The 21,863-nt window shown below is 44.1% G+C and overlaps 1 protein-coding gene across 2 annotated transcripts in view; it reads left to right on the top strand.

Moving 5' to 3' along the window:
- Positions 1 to 21,863, top strand: part of ARL6 (ARF like GTPase 6) — a 78,860-nt gene that overhangs the window by 45,190 nt on the left and 11,807 nt on the right. For both annotated transcript variants that reach the window (XM_069945177.1, XM_069945178.1), the window contains exon 7: positions 4,055 to 4,110. In XM_069945177.1, the coding sequence (XP_069801278.1) occupies positions 4,055 to 4,110 (56 nt within the window). The remainder of the gene's footprint in view (positions 1 to 4,054; positions 4,111 to 21,863) is intronic.

Here is a 21,863-nt window from a genome sequence, read left to right as displayed (position 1 = left end):
GTTTATCCCCATCCACAGTATAGGTGATAACTAGCTGTTAGGTGGGGTCTAACTGCTTTATCACAAGAATGGAGATCATGTGGCCCCCAACATAATGGAGAAGCAATGCCCATGCTCGGCCGCTGCTCCATTCACTGTTTATGGGACTTTTAAACAAAGCTAAGTTTGTAAAAGTAAGGAAGACTTATATAGAATAAATGTGCATTGTCACTTCATGTAGAGTACAATTTCCCCCCATTTTTTGGGATTGGTGGGGATCCGACTGCCAAGAGACAGAATAAGTTGCAATGCTGGCGTAACCCTTTTAAAGGGGTTATCCGTCAAAACGTTTTTTTCCTTACAAATCAACTGGTGGCGGAAAGTTATACAGGTTTGTAAATTTACCTCTATTTAAAAGTCTGAAGTCTTCCAGTATTTATCAGCTGCTGCATGTCCTGCAGGAAGTGGTGTATTCTCTCCAGTGTGACACAGTGCTCTCTGCTGCCACCTCTGTCCTTGTCAGGAACTGTCCAGAGCAGCAGCAAATCCCCATCTTGAAATGAGGTGGCATCTGCAGAGAGCACTGTGTCAGACTAAAAAGAATACGCCACTTTCTCCATGACATGCAGCAGCTGATAAGTACTGGAAGAGTTGAGATTTTTAAACAGAAGTAAATTGTAAATCCGTATAACCTTCTGATACCAGTTGATTTGAATGAAATAAATTTTTTCCTGAGTCCTTCTTCACACGTACAGGATCCTCAGCAGATTTGAAGTCACAGATTCAGGCTGGGTTCACACTACGTATATTTCAGTGAGTATTGTGGTCCTCATATTGCAACCAAAACCAGGAGTGGATTAAAAACACAGAAAGGATCTGTTCACACAATGTTGAAATTGAGTGGATGGCCGCCATAAAACAGTAAATAACGGCCATTATTTCAATATAACAGCCGTTGTTTTAAAATAACAGCAAATATTTGCCATTAAATGGCGGCCATCCACTCAATTTCAACATTGTGTGAACAGATCCTTTCTGTGTTTTTAATCCACTCCTGGTTTTGGTTGCAGTATGAGGACCACAATACTGACTGAAATATACGTAGTGTGAACCCAGCCTCAAAGCAAAACAAATCTGGGCCTTCAAATCTGCTGCACATCCTGTACATGTGAACACACCCTTAAAGAGAGAATACATGTGTTATACACCACCCTCTTAGACCTTATACTAGGCATTATGTAAGGTATAGGTACCACCAGTATATTTGGTAGCTATTCTGCATTCTGTGGACTTTCCAGGTTCAGGGCCTTTAGTTATTGTGACTAAGCCCATTGTCCTAGTCCTTGTTTTGGAATTTAGAAGTGCAGTTCTGGTATGGCGTTTATAACCCAGGCAGTCAAAGGGTTAAAAGCTGCGTTGTTTGATATTAATAGCGGAACCTTCCATTTCAATAAATCATGGCTATAATTCTGATTCATTTTGAGTTTCCCGACCTGAGTAATGTGTGTCCCCAGGACAGAATTGGCCAACAAAGTTTGCACAGATTGTTAAAACTCTTTTATTGGTGTTCGGGCTCTGAAGAAGTAATCAGTTTCTTTTAACAGAAGGAAAGATATGGTGGAATACAATATCTGTCCGTTCAGTCCGGCATTTATAAATGATGCTACGCCGGGGCGCAGTTTTTGAAAATGAAATAATTGCGTTTTTTAGGAAATGATGGATGAAGCGCCTGGGTAGTGTTACTTACACAGGTGGATTGGATTTTGTACAAATGCACTTACTGCCGCCGCCGTATCCTGGAGCCGTACTCAACTTTTTTATGTTCACCATTAAAGCTGGGATAGTTCTGGGCAATGGTCTGAAACTTATAGGGAAACTATCAGCAGGTTCAAACTTTTTCTGGCAATGTTCTTCTTTCCTTAGGCTGGGTTCACACTAAGTTTTTGCAATCCATTTTTTGCAAAAAACATGAAAAACTGATGAAAAAAACTGATGCAACTGTGTGCATCCATTTTGATCCATTTTTCCATTGACTTCCATTATATATATATATATATATATATATATATATATATATATATATATATATATACCTAACCTTTTTTTTACGGACACAAAAATTAGGTTTTGTGCCCGTCAAAAAAAAGCGGATCCGTTTTGATCTGTTTTTTTTTATAATGGCAGTCAATGGAAAAACTGATCAAAACGGATGCACACAGTTGCATCCGTCTTTAGCATCAGTTTTTCATCCATTTTTTGCAAAAACGTAGTGTGAACCCAGCCTTAGTCGGTTCTGCCGTTTTGGATAACTTTAAAGGAACAGAAATATGTAAATTAGCAGTTTAGGAGCACTGGGGGTGTACCTCAGCCCCCCAGAGCACTGTTCGGCCCACCCGCTGCCTCCTTTGGTCAAGCTTACTTATGCGTATTCAATTATGCATAAGCAGGCGGATCTTTAGGTAGGTGTAATCGAAGGAGGCAGCAGGCGGGCAGAGAGGTGCTCTGAGGGGCCAAGGAACGCCCTCAGTACTTCTGACGTGCTAATTTACATACCGTATTTTTCCCTCTCGCCCTATGACGGCACCCATGGAGAGGTCCAGCTCCCGCTCCTCTGGACAGAAAACAGTTCACTGGATCCATAAAAGATGAGACCACCCCTTCATCGCCAGTTCGTCATCAAGGAATCTCAGGAGCATATCTAAATCTTCTTTGGAAAATAAAGTATATTTTCCTAGTTTATCAAAACACACATTTTTTTTTTTTTTTTTTTTTTGAAAAAAACTATTACTAATTTAATATCATATAATACTACTTATATGACTATATCAATACAAAGTCTCACTAACAGTGTAAGACCAATATATACAATATTAGGGAGGGTATTAGGCGGGTGCCGTCATGGGCTTCGAGGAAAAGCAATTACTGGTTAGTAATTCATGTTGTTTGATTAAAGTCATGGATAACAGGGGGACTAACTAAAGAAAGAAGACCAGGGACGGAAAGCTGAGGTACACTGTTGCAGGTTGCTAATCATTTCTCTTTAAAGGGGTTTTTCTATCAATAGAATGTGGCATACCTGTATCTTTGGTTCAGGCCCAGTTTCATTCCTCCCCCTGCCTTTAAAGAAAAAAGCTCAATCCATTCTGTATTTATGGACTAGAAGCTCACTGAGAGATTAGTTACATGCTGTCCATACAGGTCTATAGAGAGGGAGGACGTCAGTGGAGTGACAAAGACCCAACAGAGACATCAAAACGACTACATGAGTGACTACATAAGCTTACTGTATGTAATAGATGTCACCCATGGGCTTTATTCGCAGCTTGCACTGCTCAGTACTGCTCTATAATATCCTTCACCCTGCAGCTGCTGAGTCTAAGGGTGTGCTGTAGAGAGATATAGAGGAGCAGCATCCTCTGTTCTGTGTACAGCATGTGCAGTGTTATGGGACACATCATTGAAATAAGGCCTCCTTCACCTAATTGTATTATGTTTGTAGACCACAAAAGCACATACCATTGACTGCAAAAAGTCATCCACCATCCGTATTACTGCAAAATGAAGCGCTGTTAAAGATTGCAAGAGCAGATCCTATTTCTTTGCTGGACCAGATCACAGCTTCTTAAACAAACATTGATCTGCTATATCGAACATGGCTCTACCCATCTAAAACAGACTCCTAAGTGGGCAGAGGCGCCATGTGGCACTGGTGACTGGTGGCATCGGGAGGCTCAGGGTACTGAGCAGGAGACCCTGAAAACGTGTCCCTGATGCCAGGAGCACCATGTAGGTTCAGGTATCAGCCCTGGTAACTTCTACCGACCTTTCATAGAAACTTTGTTTAATCGAGTAATAAAAGTATAGCCAGGGCCTTGGAGGTAGCGGTCTTGTAGCTGCCAGCCTGGCCCCCCACCGATATAACGTATAATCAGCTAAGTGTGCATATATAATGGAGGTGTCAGGGCTGCCTAATGTCCCCGATCTTTATTGGGAACCAATGTCCTGCTGCTCTTTCTCAGATACGGTATATTTTACATAGTACATCCTAGGTTAATTGTATTCCTGTGTCTTCCAGTGCGAGTGACGGACTGAAGGGCGAGGGTCTCCAGGAGGGGGTGGATTGGCTGCAGGGTAAGTGACGGTGTCTCGGCTCATCCCCGCTGCTTTTCTGTCACCTTCATTTATGCTTGCCATCCGATCATATTATTATTTTCATTTCTCCTGCTATCAGACCAAATCACACAGTGAGTACATCTGCATTTCATTAGCTTATTCTCTTTTATTGTTATCTGCTTCCGTCTTGTCTGGGGCTGATAGTGTGTTTCTGTGCCAGCCATGACGGCTCATTTACTTAAAGTGGCAATTACCACTGATCATACTGAATATTTATGTATCTGCATTGTAAACAGTGTGTGTTATATATACGTGGGTGACGGAGTATTTCTCTGCAATGCATTTATGTTTCTGTCGGCATCACTGTTGTTTTCCCACATGTCGCTAGGCAAGGTTTCCCTTATCACCAGGTGGCTAGGCCCTTCCATTGTCACAGCCATGATAATAACCATGACCACTTAATTGTGCAATTTTTGAAATTTATCAGGGCCAAAATGTAGTGAAGACTTTAAAGGGGCATTCCTGTAACTAAAAAAAAAAGAGTATCCCCTATTTATAGCATAGGGAAAAAGTGTCTGATCACAAGGGGGTCTAACTTTTAAGAAGACCTCATGAGTGCACCCCCAAGCTCCGACTATTCTGGAGCGACAGATCAGCATGTACCACTTGTATTTTGTATGGCCCCACTTATCCTCCACCCTCTTTTGTCTCTGGAATACCCCTTGAAGCACAATATGGGAACAGTATCTATGAACAGATTTAAGCCAATTTGAAGCAAATGCTAATGGCAACTTTCTGAAGACATTGTGTCAGAGGCATAACTACAAATGACTGGGCCCGTAGCCATCTTTTGATCCCCCTGCCCCACCTACACACACAAATTGTACATACACACACAAATAGCCAGACTACATACAGTAAATACACACTCAAATAATGCTTTTTTTATTTGTATAGCGCACACAGATTCCGCAGCACTTTAAATAGTTTTGCCAATTATTGCTCCCTGTCCCCATTAGGGCTCACAATCTAAATTCACCTATCTGTATGTTTTGAGTGTGGGAGGAAACCGGAGTACCCGGAGGAAACCCATGCAAACACAGAGAGAACATACAAACTTTTTGCAGATGTTGCCCTTGGTGGGATTTGAACCCAGGACCCCAGCGCTGTATACATACACACATGCACATATACATACACACTGGCACACTACATACACACATGCACATACACACATGCACACTACATACACACATGCACACTACATACACACATGCACATATAAATACACACAGGCACACTACATACACACATGCACACTACATACACACAGACACATATACATACACACAGGCACACTACATACACACAGGCACACTACATACACACAGGCACACTACATACACACATGCACATATACATACACACAGGCACACTACATACACACATGCACATATACTTACACACAGGCACACTACATACACACATGCACATATACATACACACAGATAGGCAAACTACATACAGTAGATACACACAGGCACATATACATACACACAGGCACATATACATACACACAGGCACATATACATACACACAGGCACATATACATACACACAGGCACATATACATACACACAGGCACATATACATGCACACATGCACATATACATACACACAGATAGGCACACTACATACACACAAGTACACTCACTTGCAGGGGCTGGCTGGCAAACTTTGGCCTGGGGGGCAAGCACAAAGCAGTGGCCCATGAGTAGCGGAAAATCGCCAGGGCACATATACTTAAAGGAGAACTGTTGCCGAACCTAAACATCCCAAGCGGGCAGGGGGTGAGGGGAACATAATAAAGAATCCATACTTACCTGTCCCTGTGCCCCCGCAGTGCAGCGTCTCTGCTCACAGACCGGCCTCCTGCAGCTCCTGGTCCTGCAACGTCACGCACTGGGGAGAGTGGGTACTTCCCGCCGGGACATGACAATGCAGGAACGTGAGGAACAGGATAACGGCAGCTGTGAGAGAACTGGTGACCCTGTGCTGCAGGGGCACGGGGATGGGTAAGTATAGATTCTTTTTTATGTTCCCCCAGCCCAGGATTTTTATATAAGGCAAGAGTTTAATCTGCACTGGATTGGATTGTACCTGGTATGGACATGGACATCATACTATTACTGACCAAACCCTGTATACTAATATAACCAATGATACTACTATAAAAGGGACCAATAATACCCCCACACCATGACCACATACTATAATCACACAGTAACTACATTATAAATGGTTACTTAATAATACCGTCACTCCACAAGCATTACTACTATACTGGTACTACACTCCACCACACAGGGGCCAATATTACCCGAAACAAATAGAGGTGTAAGTACAGTGCAGACACATCCAGTGACTCACAGGTGACGTCTTCTCTGATCAGAGTCGGTCAGGTTTCCTTTTCTTTTCCATCATAAAGACTTCTTCCAACCACAAATCATCCCAGCAGTATCTGCCAGACAAACATCTTCAGGACCTTACTTTTTTACAGCACCTTTAACCACCTCTATACAAACTCTCCATCATAGTGCCTTTAAACAGTAACAGAGACTTCTTTGAAGATCAATGTGTAGTTGTTTCCTTTTTCTGTGCTTCTTTCTACACTTAGATCCCTTCTACACTTTATGCCTGTATCTGTAGTTAGGATCGATCATTGTGTCCTTATCTGTAGTAAGACCCCTTCTTTATGCCCCATCTGTAGTTGTGCCCCCCTTTTTGCCCTCATCACTAGTTGGGCCCCCACTTTGTGCTTCCATCTGCAGTTAGCCCCCCCCCCCTTTGTGCTAAATAAATGGTACCCCTTTGTCCAAATCAACTATACTACTGCCCCCCCCCCCCCCCCGGATAAACTGCCTCTTATTAACTGTGTTTATATTAAATAGTGCCACTGTCCCCGTATTATACTGTGTCCACTATGTAGTTTGCCACTGCCTACTTAATAAACTATATTACTTATGCCCTCCAATGTACTGTACCCCTGTCCCCTCTAATGTACTGTACCGCTGTCCTCTCTAATGTACTGTTCCACTGTCCTCTCTAATGTACTGTACCCCTGTCCTCTAATGTACTGTACCCCTGTCCTCTAATGTTCTGTACCACTGTCCTCTAATGTTCTGTACCACTGTCCCCTCTAATGTACTGTACCACTGTCCTCTAATGTTCTGTACCACTGTCCCCTCTAATGTACTGTACCACTGTTCTGTCTAATGTACTGTACCCCTGTCCTCTAATGTACTGTACCACTGTCCTCTAATGTACTGTACCACTGTCCTCTAATGTTCTGTACCACTGTCCTCTCTAGTGTTCTGTACTACTGTCCCCTCTAATGTACTGTACCACTGCCCCCTCTAATGTACTGTACCACTGTCCCCTCTAATGTACTGTACCGCTGTCCCCTCTAATGTACTGTACCACTGTCCTCTAATGTTCTGTATCACTGTCCCCTCTAATGTTCTGTACCACTGTCCTCTAATGTTCTGTATCACTGTCCCCTCTAATGTTCTGTACCACTGTTCCCCTAATGCACTGTACCACTGTCCCCTCTAATGTACTGTACCACTGTCCCCTCTAATGTACTGTACCACTGTCCTCACTAATGTAATGTAGCACTGTCCTCTAATGTACTGTACCACTGTCCTCTCTAATATACTGTACCACTGTCCCCTCTAATGTACTGTACCACTGTCCTCTCTAATGTACTGTACCACTGTCCTCACTAATGTAATGTAGCACTGTCCTCTCTAATGTAATGTAGCACTGTCCCCTCTAATGTACTGTACCACTGTCCCCTCTAATGTACTGTACCACTGTCCTCTCTAATGTACTGTACCACTGTCCTCTCTAATGTACTGTACCACTGTCCTCTCTAATGTAATGTAGCACTGACCCCCCTAATGTACTGTACCACTGTCCTCTCTAATGTACTGTACCACTGTCCTCTCTAATGTACTGTACCACTGTCCCCTCTAATGAACTGTACCACTGTCCTCACTAATGTAATGTAGCACTGTCCTCTCTAATGTACTGTACCACTGTCCTCTCTAATGTAATGTAGCTCTGTCCCCTCTATTGTACTGTACCACTGTCCTCTCTAATGTAATGTAGCACTGTCCTCTCTAATGTACTGTAGCACTGTCCTCTCTAATGTGTGTACCACTGTCCTCTCTAATGTAATGTAGCACTGTCCCCTCTAATGTACTGTACCACTGTCCCCTCTAATGTACTGTACCACTGTCCCCTCTAATGTACTGTACCACTGTCCCCTCTAATGTACTGTACCACTGTCCTCTCTAATGTACTGTACCACTGTCCCCTCTAATGTACTGTACCACTGTCCTCTCTAATGTACTGTACCACTGTCCTCTCTAATGTACTGTACCACTGTCCCCTCTAATGTACTGTACCACTGTCCCCTCTAATGTACTGTACCACTGTCCTCTCTAATGTACTGTACCACTGTCCCCCCTAAATCACTGTTTTCCAACCAGTGGCCCCTCAGCTGTTCCTAAACTACAACCTCCATTATGTCAGCAGGACATTATGGGAGCTCTAGTCTTGTAGCGACTGGAGAGTCACATGTTGGAGAACACTATATTAAATAAACGCCCCTCCCCTAAATTATTGGCAAAACTACACCTCCCATTGTACCCTGGTGGCAAGGCATGATGAGAGTTGTAGTTTAGTATCAGCTGAGGACCCACTGGTTAGGAAGTAATGATTTATGGGTACAGTTTATTTAGTGTGGTGTTTTCCAACATGTGACCCTCCTGCTGTTCCTAAACTAGAACCCCCATTATATCTGGCCAGCAGGGCATGGTGGGAGTTGTAGTTTGGTAACAGCTGAGGAGCCACTGTTAGGAAGCAATCATTTAGGGGTACAGTTTATTTAGTAAAGTGTTCTCCAACATGTGACCCTCCTGCTGTTCCTAAACTACCATCCCCATTATCTCCTGCCACCAGGGCATGGTGGGAGTTGTAGTTTTGCACTAACTGAGGAGTCACATGTTGGAGACCACACTAAATAAACTGTACCCCTAAATGATTGCTTCCTAACATGTGGCTCCTCAGCTGTTAATAAACTACAAATCTCATCATGTCCTGCCACCAGGGTACAATGGGAGTTGTAGTTCTGCAATAACTGGAGAGTCACATGTTGTAGAACAAAGCACAATGCCCCCCTACCTCCCCAATATACTCACTAGCAGGTCCATGCTTCTCTGCTGCTCTGGCCTCTTCTAATCAGGTCTGACCAGAGCAGAGAGGAGCAGGCAGTGCTAATCACACTGCAGAATCACGGAGGAAACACTGGCTGCCCAGACAGGGAGGTGAGTGTCCTCTGCTCCAGACAGTGCTAGGCTACTGTATAGTGGTGGTGTCTTACAGACCCCAGTACTACACAGTGACCCCCCCAGACCCCCTCCCCAGATACCAGTCCTGGCAGTGGGCGGCTCCTCTCCCGGCCGGCGTCCTCCTCTCCCTCCTTCATGGGCAGTGCACTTCTCGTCACTCCCTGATGCAGCAGGCTGCCTGCACCACCAATGAAGTGAAGAGAAGTGTGAGGCAGAGACAGTGTCAGAGCGCAGCGGCCGCTACTTCCGGGAGCCTTAAAGTGGCAGAGCGGCCAAATTCACATCCTGCCTCTGCGGTCCTTAAGTGTCCTAGGGGGGACCGGCCCGGGGGGCATATGCCACCCTGCCCCCCGGCCCAGCCCGCCCCTGCTCACTTGATACGTTCGAAAGCTTCAGGGTGGTTTAGGTTTGTTACAGTGACTCCTCTTCCCCTGCAGCAGCAGCTAGCTGTCGGTGTGCGGATTCTACCCCCTCCTTCTCTTTTCCAACATCGGAGGGGAGCAGGAAGCAGCCTGATCTCATAGTGAGGAGGTGAGGGAGGGGCCCGGAGTGCAGGGGAGGGGGGGGCCCTGCATTTCTACACCTTCCTGCCTGTCATAATCTCTGTCTCTATATAGTAAGCTGTTGGTTTTCCAGCTTACTATATACACCTTGTGACTGGGATGAGAGGCAGGAGCATACTGAGTGGCTGGGCTCAGGAAACTTCTAAACTGGGAGACCAGCCCTGCCCGACCCCTGATGCCACAGGCCTTATATCAGCTGCTATACAATACTCATACAGCTGAAATCCACCAGACACACAAGTTTGAGGTTTTGGCTTACAGTAGAGTCCCGATCCCACCCATTTAGACTATCACCTGTTAGGTCCATGTAAAGGGGTTTTCTGGGCAAGAACTATTAATGGCCTTTGCACAGGATAGACAATCAAAAGTTGATCAGCAGGGTGCCGACGTCCACTGTATGACACTGCTGCAGCATTAGAAGTACACAATATACGGGATTCACCTCTGTGAAGAACTGTAGGAAGCTGTGCATACGTGGCTCACTGCTCAGCCAAACCTTCTCTGTGGGTTTGTGCAATGATTGAAGAAGTGCATTGAAAAGACTATCCTGGACACACATTATCATATGTTCTCAGTTGTTGCGGATTATTATTAACCCGCCCTCATATGTACAGTACATAAATATATAAATATACATATATATTATGTCAACTTCTTGTGCATTTACACTGCTTAGATTAAACCTTATAATAAGAAGGAGACATAAATTATTTCCTCTCACATCTCAGCGGTAATTCCCAGTCTTTAGCTGAAAGCTGGCGACTGTTTTATTGGCGGAGCAGTGCTGTCACTCAGACGCGACTCGTGAGCTTGTCACTCATACTGCTTCAGGGGAATGTTGCAGATTTGCAGTAGATTAAAGTCTTATTATAGTTTCCCATTCTCATCTAGGGGCCGCAGACATTTTTTTGTGCAGAGATTCACCTGCCATGTAGGTTTTGAAATCTGCAGAATGTTGTGGATTTCAGGGGAAAATCCACAAGGGATTTGCTCTCCAGATATTTATTGTAATGCCTTTTAGCATTAGAATAGACATCACACCTAGCGGAGCAGCTTTTGTCAATAGCTATCTGTATCATAATATCTATCTATATTATTAATCCTGAAATCTTGGCAGTTTTAATTCTCACCACTAGGCCTAACATTAAAGGGATAAAAATGAAATGCTCCCAAACCTGTCTGGTCTTACGCATGAAGTCGCCCTGAGTATTTTGAGCAATCTCCCGTCTTTTTAGCTGCCGCCGGTCTATATCCAAGATGCCGCCAACATGGAAACTACTTCTCCCAGCATGCATTGCACCTCACTGCCAAGTATTCTCCTCATCTCGTAGTATCTGCCCATCATTGGCTCAATCTGCTTCTGCTTTACACTGTAAACAAATTATCTATCTATCTACATAGATACATTAGAAAGAGAGAGATATGAAACAAATGTGTTTCCTTTCCCTTACACTGCTGTGGAGGCTGTCACAGTTTTTTTTTTTTTTGTTTCCTCACTCCATGGCCAGGTGCTTACTGATTGGTGGGATGTTAGTGGTGGTTGGGGTTACAGATGAGGTGTTACAGCTAGCCTGGCAACAGAAGAGGCAGGTCATGTGACTTTTGTCTCATAAAGGAGGGGAGGACAGTGGGTTGGAGACCAGGTAGTGAGGATTTTCTGCAGATTGAGGGTGTAAGTTAGGATGTACAGCAGATAAACGGCCTAATTCAGGTAATAGAAACCTATTACACACAAGCTTAAAGGATAACTCCGGCCCAAAGTATTTTTCTTATACTGTATGTTATTATTTATGGAAAGTTAGACAATTTCCTAATGTACATTAATTATGGGAAATGCTATTTCCCTTAAAGGGGTAGTGCGGCGGTAAACAATTATTCACAGAATAACACACATTACAAAGTTATACAACTTTGTAATGTATGTTATGTCTGTGAATGGCCCCCTTCCCCGTGTCCCACCACCCCCACCCGTGTACCCGGAAGTGTGGTGCATTATACATACCTGTCACGTGCCGACTCGTCTCCGATCTCCAGTCAGCGATGTCGTCTTCGGACGGCCGGGCCGAATCCCTCCGAGCGTCCTGAGTGCCGGCCGCCCTCTTCAGCGTCATCAGATGCTCAGCCACGATTGGCTGAGCACAGTTATGCTCAGCCAATCGCGGCTGAGCAGCCGATGACACGGCAGAGGGCGGCCGGCACTCAGGACGGACGGAGGGATTCGACCGAAGACGACGTCGCTGACTGAAGATCGGAGACGGGGCGGGACGTGACAGGTATGTATAGCGCACCACACTTCCGGGTACACGGGTGGGGGTGGTGGGACACGGGGAAGGGGGCCATTCACAGACATAACATACATTACAAAGTTGTATAACTTTGTAATGTGTGTTATTCTGTGAATAATTGTTTACCGACGCACTACCCCTTTAATTAAGTAGATCATGGAGACTTCAATTTCTCTAAAAAAAAAAAAAAAAAAAAAAAGTGACCTCATGAACTGGGGTGTAATTCCTGTGTGGCCAGCAGGGGGCGCAGTATATGTAAAAGCCTATGGACTGTATTGAAGTCTATGGGAGATGTAATGTAATGTGAAAGCTACACTTTATCGGTAGACTAGATGTACGTGATAATAGATTATGTGTATGGGATAATTTGGGGAGCAAGGACACTTGCTCCCCAAATGAAAGGCACCGAGCAGGGAGGGAAAGAGGTGCCGGTACATCTAACTACCTCCTCCCTGCTCAGTGCTGTGGGACAGATACACACTACTACTCCTCCCATTATCTGCTCATAGTATGAGCAGATAATGGGAGGAGTAGTACTAGGAAGATCCCCAGCACCAAGCCCCCCGCCAGCCGACATCGCCCGCACTGACCCCGCACTCGCTGCCTCACACTATCTCCTGGATCTTTTACATATACTGCGCCCCCTGCTGGCTACTCCATAGGAATTACACCCCGGTTCGTGACATCACGGTATTTTAGAGAATTTGAAGTCTCCATGATCTACTAAATTAAGGGAAATAGCAGTTTATGTGCATTTCCCATAATTAATGTACATTAGGAAATTGTCTGACTTTCCATAAGTAATAACGTATCAAAAAATACTTTTGGCCGGACTTCTCCTTTTAAATTATGGGTAGGAATTCAACAAGTTTAAATTTTCTTAAGTGGAGTACGCCTTTAGGCTGGGTTCACACTACATATATTTCAGTCAGTATTGTGGTCCTCCTATTGCAACCAAACCCAGGAGTGGATTAAAAACACAGAAAGGATCTGTTCACACAATGGTGAAATTGAGTGGATGGCCGCCGTATAACAGTAAATAACGGCGATTATTTCAATATAACAGCCGTTGTTTTAAGATAACAGCAAATATTTGCCATTATATGGCGGCCATCCACTCAATTTCAACATTGTGTGAACAGATCCTTTCTGTGTTTTTAATCCACTCCTGGTTTTGGTTGCAATATGAGGACCACAATACTGACTGAAATATACGTAGTGTGAACCCAGCCTTAAGATGAGACTTCCTGTTGTGCTTGTGATGATAAGAAGGAGGCTGATAAGGAGTGATCTATACAATGTTACATCGACAGGTGACGCCAGTCGATAGATAGCACCAGTATAAGACAATAGCAGCTCATTAATCCCAGGGGGACATGTCCTGTCTACTGTTGTCTATGTCCATGAGATTTGCTGTAAAGCATATCACTAAATGTTGTTCAAAACAACTCGGACAAGATGGCCGACCCCTTAACAAAGTACAAAAAAATGGAATAAAAAAAGATAGAAAAAAAAGAACGGGTTTTAGTATCTGACACTAAAAGATAATTCATATAAATTCCCTTTAAGTGGAGTCCACTACAATGGCAAGGATACAGTCAGTAGAGCTCTTACCTATATATCATATTTGCATGTAATATATTTAAGGGTGCGTTCACACGTACAGGTTCTGCAGCAGATTTGATGGCCTAGAGTTACTTTGCATTGATTCTGCAACTTCAGATCTGTTCCATCAAATCTGCTGCAGATCCTGTTCGTGTGACCGCACCCTTAAAGGGATTTGGCATAAGCAGCATAGGGTTAGCAGAGTAAGGCCCTATTCACACATCCTGTTCCTGTCCGCAATTGCGGATCCGCAATAATATAGGACCAATGTATTTCAATGGACCTATACACACATCCGTGTTGTGTACTGGGCTGCAATCCGTTCCGCAAAAAAAAAAGGACAGACCCTAGTACGGACAGTAACTGACACATCCAATACAACTCTATGGGGTCTGTATTTTACTGAAGCAATACGGATGCAATACGGATGCAATACGGACTGAATTTGCGGATTGTATACTGACTGAAATTTGCGGATTGGAAAAATATACTGACGTGTGAATAGACCCTAAAAGTATTATTTGAGTATCTGGGATGTACTGAGGAGCAATATCTTTTATCACTGTTGTGGCCCCTATCCCTGCCCTCTCTCTGAACGGCTGAATTCTCAGCTTATTATTTTAGCAACGCAGACAATCACCACTAGATGTCAGAGTTGATTTACTGTTCATAAACATGTTGTGTAGCTATCTGTAATGTTATAGAGATCATGGACTGCGGTGACAGTATAATGCAGAGCTGCCCCCTGTCATATATACTTCACAATGCTAGGCTAAGACTAGGGGGCTAAGACTTTTATTTCAGAATATCTATTTGTGTTTGGGCAAATACAATAGCATACCCCGTCCTGATCATTGGGGTTTCTTGATGGGAATAAACGTAAAAACTGACACTTACATAAGTAGAGCAGCAGGAAAGAGAAAGCTAAGGCAGAAATGTAATTCTACATCACACTGTACGTTTTTATGCCATTCAGATAAATTATAGGGAAGTTGTAATGACTGCTATTAAAGGGATTGTTGGTTATGGTTTACACCGCTCTCGGTCATTTGCTACAAGGTGGATTTAATATTGTAGGGCAGAATGTTCTTTGAAAACCCGCAATAGACATCAGAGGAAGCTCAGTATATGTAATTGTGTTGGAAGATGAGCTCGATCAGTCCTGCAGTTCCTGACACAGCCATTGGTGGCAGCAGAGGGTCTGGTAACTTTATTTTTTTTTTTACAGTATATTACAAAGTAATATACAGTGTTACATTGGTTCTTGAACTTAAGGCGAATCTGTACCCACAATCTGACCCCCAAACCACTTGTACCTTCTGATAGCTGCTTTTAATCCAAGATCTGTCCTGGGGTCTGTTCCGCAGGGGATGCAGTTATTGTCCTAAAAAACAACTTTTAAACTTGCTGCCCCATGCCCAATGGGTGTGGCTTAGAATATCTGTGCCCTAATTTTGCACCACCCCTCCATCTCTCCTTCCCACCCTCTTCATCATTAGGAACGCCACTGTAACATTTTTTCCTTGCTGAACATTGCACAGGTGCCTTAACGATCCAGCCCTTGTGCTGGGCTGACACAGGTGGGGAATAGGAGACAATCTGTCTGGAGTATTCCTAATGATGAGGAGGGAAAGGAGAAGGGGCAGAGAGGTTGTGCCAGCTTAATGCACACACACTCTAGGCCACGTCCGTTGGGCACAGGGCTGCCAATTTAAAAAATTTTTTTTAGGACAATAACTGCATCACCTGCCAAACGGACCTCAGGACAGATCTTGGGTTAAAAGCAGCTATCCGAAGGTACAAGCGGTTTGGGGAGGACAGATTGTGGGTACAGAGTCGCTTTAATTGGTTCCAGAAGTCAGTTTGAGAACCGAGCAGTGTCTTCCAATAGGAAATAATGTAAATGGGTTTAATTGGTTCCAGCGCCAACCAACAATACTCATTTATTACATCGAAAAGTGCCCAGTATAATCACTACAGTACATTACAGAGCAGCACTATACAGTACATTACAGAGCAGCACTATACAGGACATTACAGAGCATCACTGTACAGGACATTACAGAGCAGCACTATACAGGACATTACAGAGCAGCACTATACAGTACATTACAGAGCATCACTGTACAGGACATTACAGAGCATCACTGTACAGGACATTACAGAGCAGCACTATACAGGACATTACAGAACATCACTGTACAGGACATTACAGAACATCACTATACAGGACATTACAGAGCATCACTATACAGGACATTACAGAACATCACTATACAGGACATTACAGAACATCACTGTACAGGACATTACAGAACATCACTATACAGGACATTACAGAGCATCACTATACAGGACATTACAGAGCAGCACTATACAGGACATTACAGAGCAGCACTATACAGGACATTACAGAGCAGCACTATACAGGACATTACAGAGCAGCACTATACAGGACATTACAGAGCAGCACTATACAGGACATTACAGAGCAGCACTATACAGGACATTACAGAACATCACTGTACAGGACATTACAGAGCAGCACTATACAGGACATTACAGAGCAGCACTATACAGGACATTACAGAACATCACTATACAGGACATTACAGAGCAGCACTATACAGGACATTACAGAGCAGCACTATACAGGACATTACAGAACATCACTATACAGGACATTACAGAGCAGCACTATACAGGACATTACAGAGCAGCACTATACAGGACATTACAGAGCAGCACTATACAGGACATTACAGAGCAGCACTATACAGGACATTACAGAGCAGCACTATACAGGACATTACAGAACATCACTGTACAGGACATTACAGAACATCACTATACAGGACATTACAGAGCAGCACTATACAGGACATTACAGAGCAGCACTATACAGGACATTACAGAGCAGCACTATACAGGACATTACAGAGCAGCACTATACAGGACATTACAGAGCAGCACTATACAGGACATTACAGAACATCACTATACCGGACATTACAGAACATCACTATACAGTACATTACAGAGCAGCACTATACAGTACATTACAGAGCAGCACTATACAGGACATTACAGAACATCACTATACAGGACATTACAGAACACCACTGTACAGGACATTACAGAGCAGCACTATACAGGACATTACAGAGCAGCACTATACAGGACATTACAGAGCAGCACTATACAGGACATTACAGAACATCACTATACAGGACATTACAGAGCAGCACTATACAGGACATTACAGAGCAGCACTATACAGGACATTACAGAACATCACTATACAGGACATTACAGAGCAGCACTATACAGGACATTACAGAACATCACTATACAGGACATTACAGAACATCACTGTACAGGACATTACAGAACATCACTGTACAGGACATTACAGAGCAGCACTATACAGGACATTACAGAGCAGCACTATACAGGACATTACAGAACAGCACTATACAGGACATTACAGAGCAGCACTATACAGGACATTACAGAACATCACTGTACAGGACATTACAGAGCATCACTATACAGGACATTACAGAGCAGCACTATACAGGACATTACAGAACATCACTATACAGGACATTACAGAGCAGCACTATACAGGACATTACAGAACATCACTATACAGGACATTACAGAACATCACTATACAGGACATTACAGAGCAGCACTATACTGTACAATACATTAAAAACAAGAAACACTTAACAAAACCAGCAATTATTTTACAGTAGTCACTAACTCCTCACTCATCCATTTCTGTATAGAGTCCCCCCCCCATCCCAGCACTGTAACGGATGAGAGATGGTGGTGCACTGACTGTACTACTACTGTACTGTATATGCACTCCAGCAGTCTTATACAGTACAGGATGGGAGATGGCGGTGCACTGACTGTACTACTACTGTACTGTATATGCACTCCAGCAGTCGGGGGCTGGGTTCACACTATGTATATTTGAGGCTGTATTTGGTCCTCATGTCAGGTCCTCATAGCAACCAAAACCAGGAGTGGATTGAAAACACAGAAAGGATCTGTTCACACAATGTTGAAATTGAGTGGATGGCCGCCATATAACAGTAAATAACGGCCATTATTTCAATACCACAGCCGTTGTTTTAAAATAACAGCAAATATTTGCCATTAAATGATGGCCATCCACTCAATTACAACATTATGTGAACAGATCCTTTCTGTGTTTTCAATCCACTCCTGGTTTTGGTTGCTATACAGCCTCACAAATACAGCCTCAAATATACATAGTGTGAACCCAGCCTTATACAGTACAGGATGGGAGATGGTGGTGCACTGACTGTACTACTACTGTACTGTATATGCACTCCAGCAGTCTTATACAGTACAGGATGGGAGATGGTGGTGCACTGACTGTACTACTACTGTGCTGTATATGCACTCCAGCAGTCTTATACAGTACAGGATGGGAGATGGTGGTGCACTGACTGTACTACTACTGTACTGTATATGCACTCCAGCAGTCTTATACAATACAAGATGGGAGAGGGTGGTGCACTGACTGTACTACTACTGTACTGTATATGCACTCCAGCAGTCTTATACAGTACAGGATGGGAGATGGTGGTGCACTGACTGTACTACTACTGTGCTGTATATGCACTCCAGCAGTCTTATACAGTACAGGATGGGAGATGGTGGTGCACTGACTGTACTACTACTGTGCTGTATATGCACTCCAGCAGTCTTACATAGTACTGTACTGTATGTCAAGCCTCACCAGTGCTAAACTCACCATGTACAACCCACCATTCTCGCTCACAAAAAACGTTCAGATGCCGAGTAACTGGGAGCCCAAAAAGTGTCTGACAACCGAGCAAGAGTTTTAGAACCAAAGCAAACTTTTCTTGAAAATACAGTTTGGGTTTCAGGCAGTTTGAGGTACCACTGTACCTGTTTTTCCAAAATATGTATTTTTATTCACAGAATACCTCTTTATAAGGATGTTGTAAAGCAGGGATGGGGAACCTTCGGCTGTCCACGCATGATGGTAGTTGTAGTTTTACAGCAGCTGGAGGACCGCAGGTTCCCCATCCCTGTTGTAAAGTATTTGCACTCGTTTGCCCCTCTTTTCCCGCTCGCTGCTCCTGCTATTCCATGTGGCAGCAGCGAGCGGGTGAGTCGGGGGGGAGCTGCAGGGGGGCTGCCCGGGTGATTGCTGATCGCCCAGGCAGCCCATAGCATACAGCAGCGGTCTGCTGCCGACGCTCCTATTCCACGGAGCGGGGGCAGCAGATCGTTGCTGTATCAGTAGTTTGTCTTTCAATATGTTTGAAAGACAAACGACGCAACAATCCGCCGACTTGAACAATGTCGGCTGGTCGTTGCTGTCAGTTCCACTGGACAATTATCGGCCTTAACTATTCACCATATACAAAGATACACTGCTAACAATGCCAGATACCTATAATATAAAGGTCAGCCATAGTGATATACAGGGGGTCACACATAGTGAAATAGAGGGGGCACACATAGTGATATAGAGGGGTCAGCCATAGTGATATAGAGGGGTCACTGTGGGTGTGGGGGCACACCATAGCACAAACACACACAGCCTGCTGGAGCCATAGTACATACACACACATACATAGCCTGCTGCAGCCTTAGTGCACACACACACACACACACACACAGCCTGCTGCAGAGTACATACATACACAGCCTGCTGCAGCTATAGTACATACATACACAGCCTGCTGCAGCCATAGTACATACACACACAGCCTGATGCAGCCATAGTACATACACACACAGCCTGATGCAGCCATCACACACACACACACACACACACACAGAGTTGCAGCCATAGAACACTAAAGAAAAACACCACACTGAGGACAGAGGGTACTGCTACACTACTTATGTCTTCTCCTCCTTCTCTATATTACACAGGATAGCTTCATTTTACACTGCTGCTCATATACAGTCATCCAGCATCCAGCAAGAGACCAGCACAGATCTCCCCCACACAATGGACTCTTCCAGTTCAGGAACAAGCTGCCAAATAGTGACCGACAACTTTTCCTTGACCCCCCCCCCCCTTATGTAATAGGGCCAGTGTCCTATTAGAATGTTGCTCATAATATATTTTGATGAGCAAAACTTATAAAATTCATATCAAAATTCAATTCTAAATTGCTCTAAGATTTTTTTTAAAGCTGGAGTCGGAGTTGGTAAATTTTTTCCGACTCCAGCCAAAACTAGCTCCGACTCCACAGCCCTGGTATCAACAGGGGCGAGGTACTCTCCTGCCCCCAATCCTCCACCAGCTTTTTTGTTCCCTTTTCTGACACTTATATCAGTGTCCCTTAACCTGAGGCTCTCAAGCTGTTGCAAAACTACAACCCCCATGGTGCCCTAGTGAGAGTGCCCTAGAATTGTAGTTTTGCCACAGTTTAAGGAACACTGCCAAAGATGAACAGGTCAGTGTAAAATTACACCTATCACATTATATAATATAACTATGCTAGCCGAGTGATCTGACATCCAGTGACCTCAGATACCACCATGAGTGTTGCCTGCAGATTTGTTTAGCTCTGTGTTACAGCTGGGTTTCTTGCATCTATCCTTGTCCTCCTGTCCTGGTGTCCTCTCGCTGTGCTGTATGATGTGGTTCAGTAGAGTAATCCTTGCTGGCAGGGCCGTGTTCGGCTATGGGCCATGTTGAAGTGTTTCCATAAATCCCTACGCCTGTCCACAGTGTTGCTGTGACATCTGACGGGGGCCGGACGTTTTTGTCACAATTAAGACCTTCAGCGAGAGCCAAGGAATTTTGTTTTTCTAACACGGTTTTGATTTCCAGACTTCCCAGTAAAGGGAATACCCGGATTCATTGCACTTAATACCCCCCCCCCCCCCCATACAAACGTGTGTGTCCTGCTGATTTTCATGGTGGCAGCAAACATAACATTTATCATCAGATCTTGCGGAACAAGAAAATTTAACATAGAATTTGACATCTTGTCAATCAACGGTTAACACCCTGATAGAAGGAATGGCAGTCTCCCGGCATTCAGTGTAGTGGAGTGACATTCTTGCATTCTGGCTTCAGGAATGTTTCCCATTCTTCCTATTAGAAGACGACTAGCTCAGGGATATTCTCTGGCCGTCTTGCAGGCACAACTTGTTTCAGGTCACATTTTTTGTTAGGTTTCTGGTAAAGGAGAAGTCTGGTGAAAATTTTTATTAAAGTATTATATTACCCCCCAAAAGTTATAGAAATCACCAATTTACACTTATTACGGGAAATAAAGTGTTTTTTTTCCTGCACTTACTACTGCATCAAGGCTTCACTTCCTGGATGACATGGTGATGTCACTTCCTGGATGACATGGTGATGTCACTTCCTGGATAACATGGTGATGTCAATTCCTGGATAAAATAGTGATGTCACGACCCGACTCCCAGAGCTGTGCGGGCTGTGGCTGCTGGAGAGTATGATAGCAGGGGGACACTGAGGGACACTGAGCATCCCCCTGCCTTCATCCTCTCTAGCAGCCACAGCCCGCACAGCTCTGGGAGTCGGGTCGTGACATCACCATGTTGTCCAGGAAATGACATCACCATGTTGTCCAGGAAGTGAAGCCTTGATGCTGTTGTAAGTGCAGGGAAAAAAACACTTTATAAGCATTTGTGGCTAGAGATGTCACTGACTGCTAGAAATGGCACTGTGATGGGAGTTGACAAACTTTGAGGCTGAGAGAAGCAGGTTAATTTCAACAAACTGCCCAGCATCTAGGCCATTCTTACCAAGCTGTTAGGAGATGTTAGGAGCAGTGGTTATGCAGTGAAAAGGCTCTGGACATACCACCAGCAAGCACGAGCAACTCCCAGTTTTCTTGT

This window comes from Dendropsophus ebraccatus, chromosome 11 (genome assembly GCF_027789765.1).
Source record: "Dendropsophus ebraccatus isolate aDenEbr1 chromosome 11, aDenEbr1.pat, whole genome shotgun sequence".
Lineage (NCBI taxonomy): Eukaryota > Metazoa > Chordata > Amphibia > Anura > Hylidae > Dendropsophus > Dendropsophus ebraccatus.
Note: the sequence above shows the minus strand (reverse complement) of the source record. Positions and strands in the feature narration are given on the sequence as shown.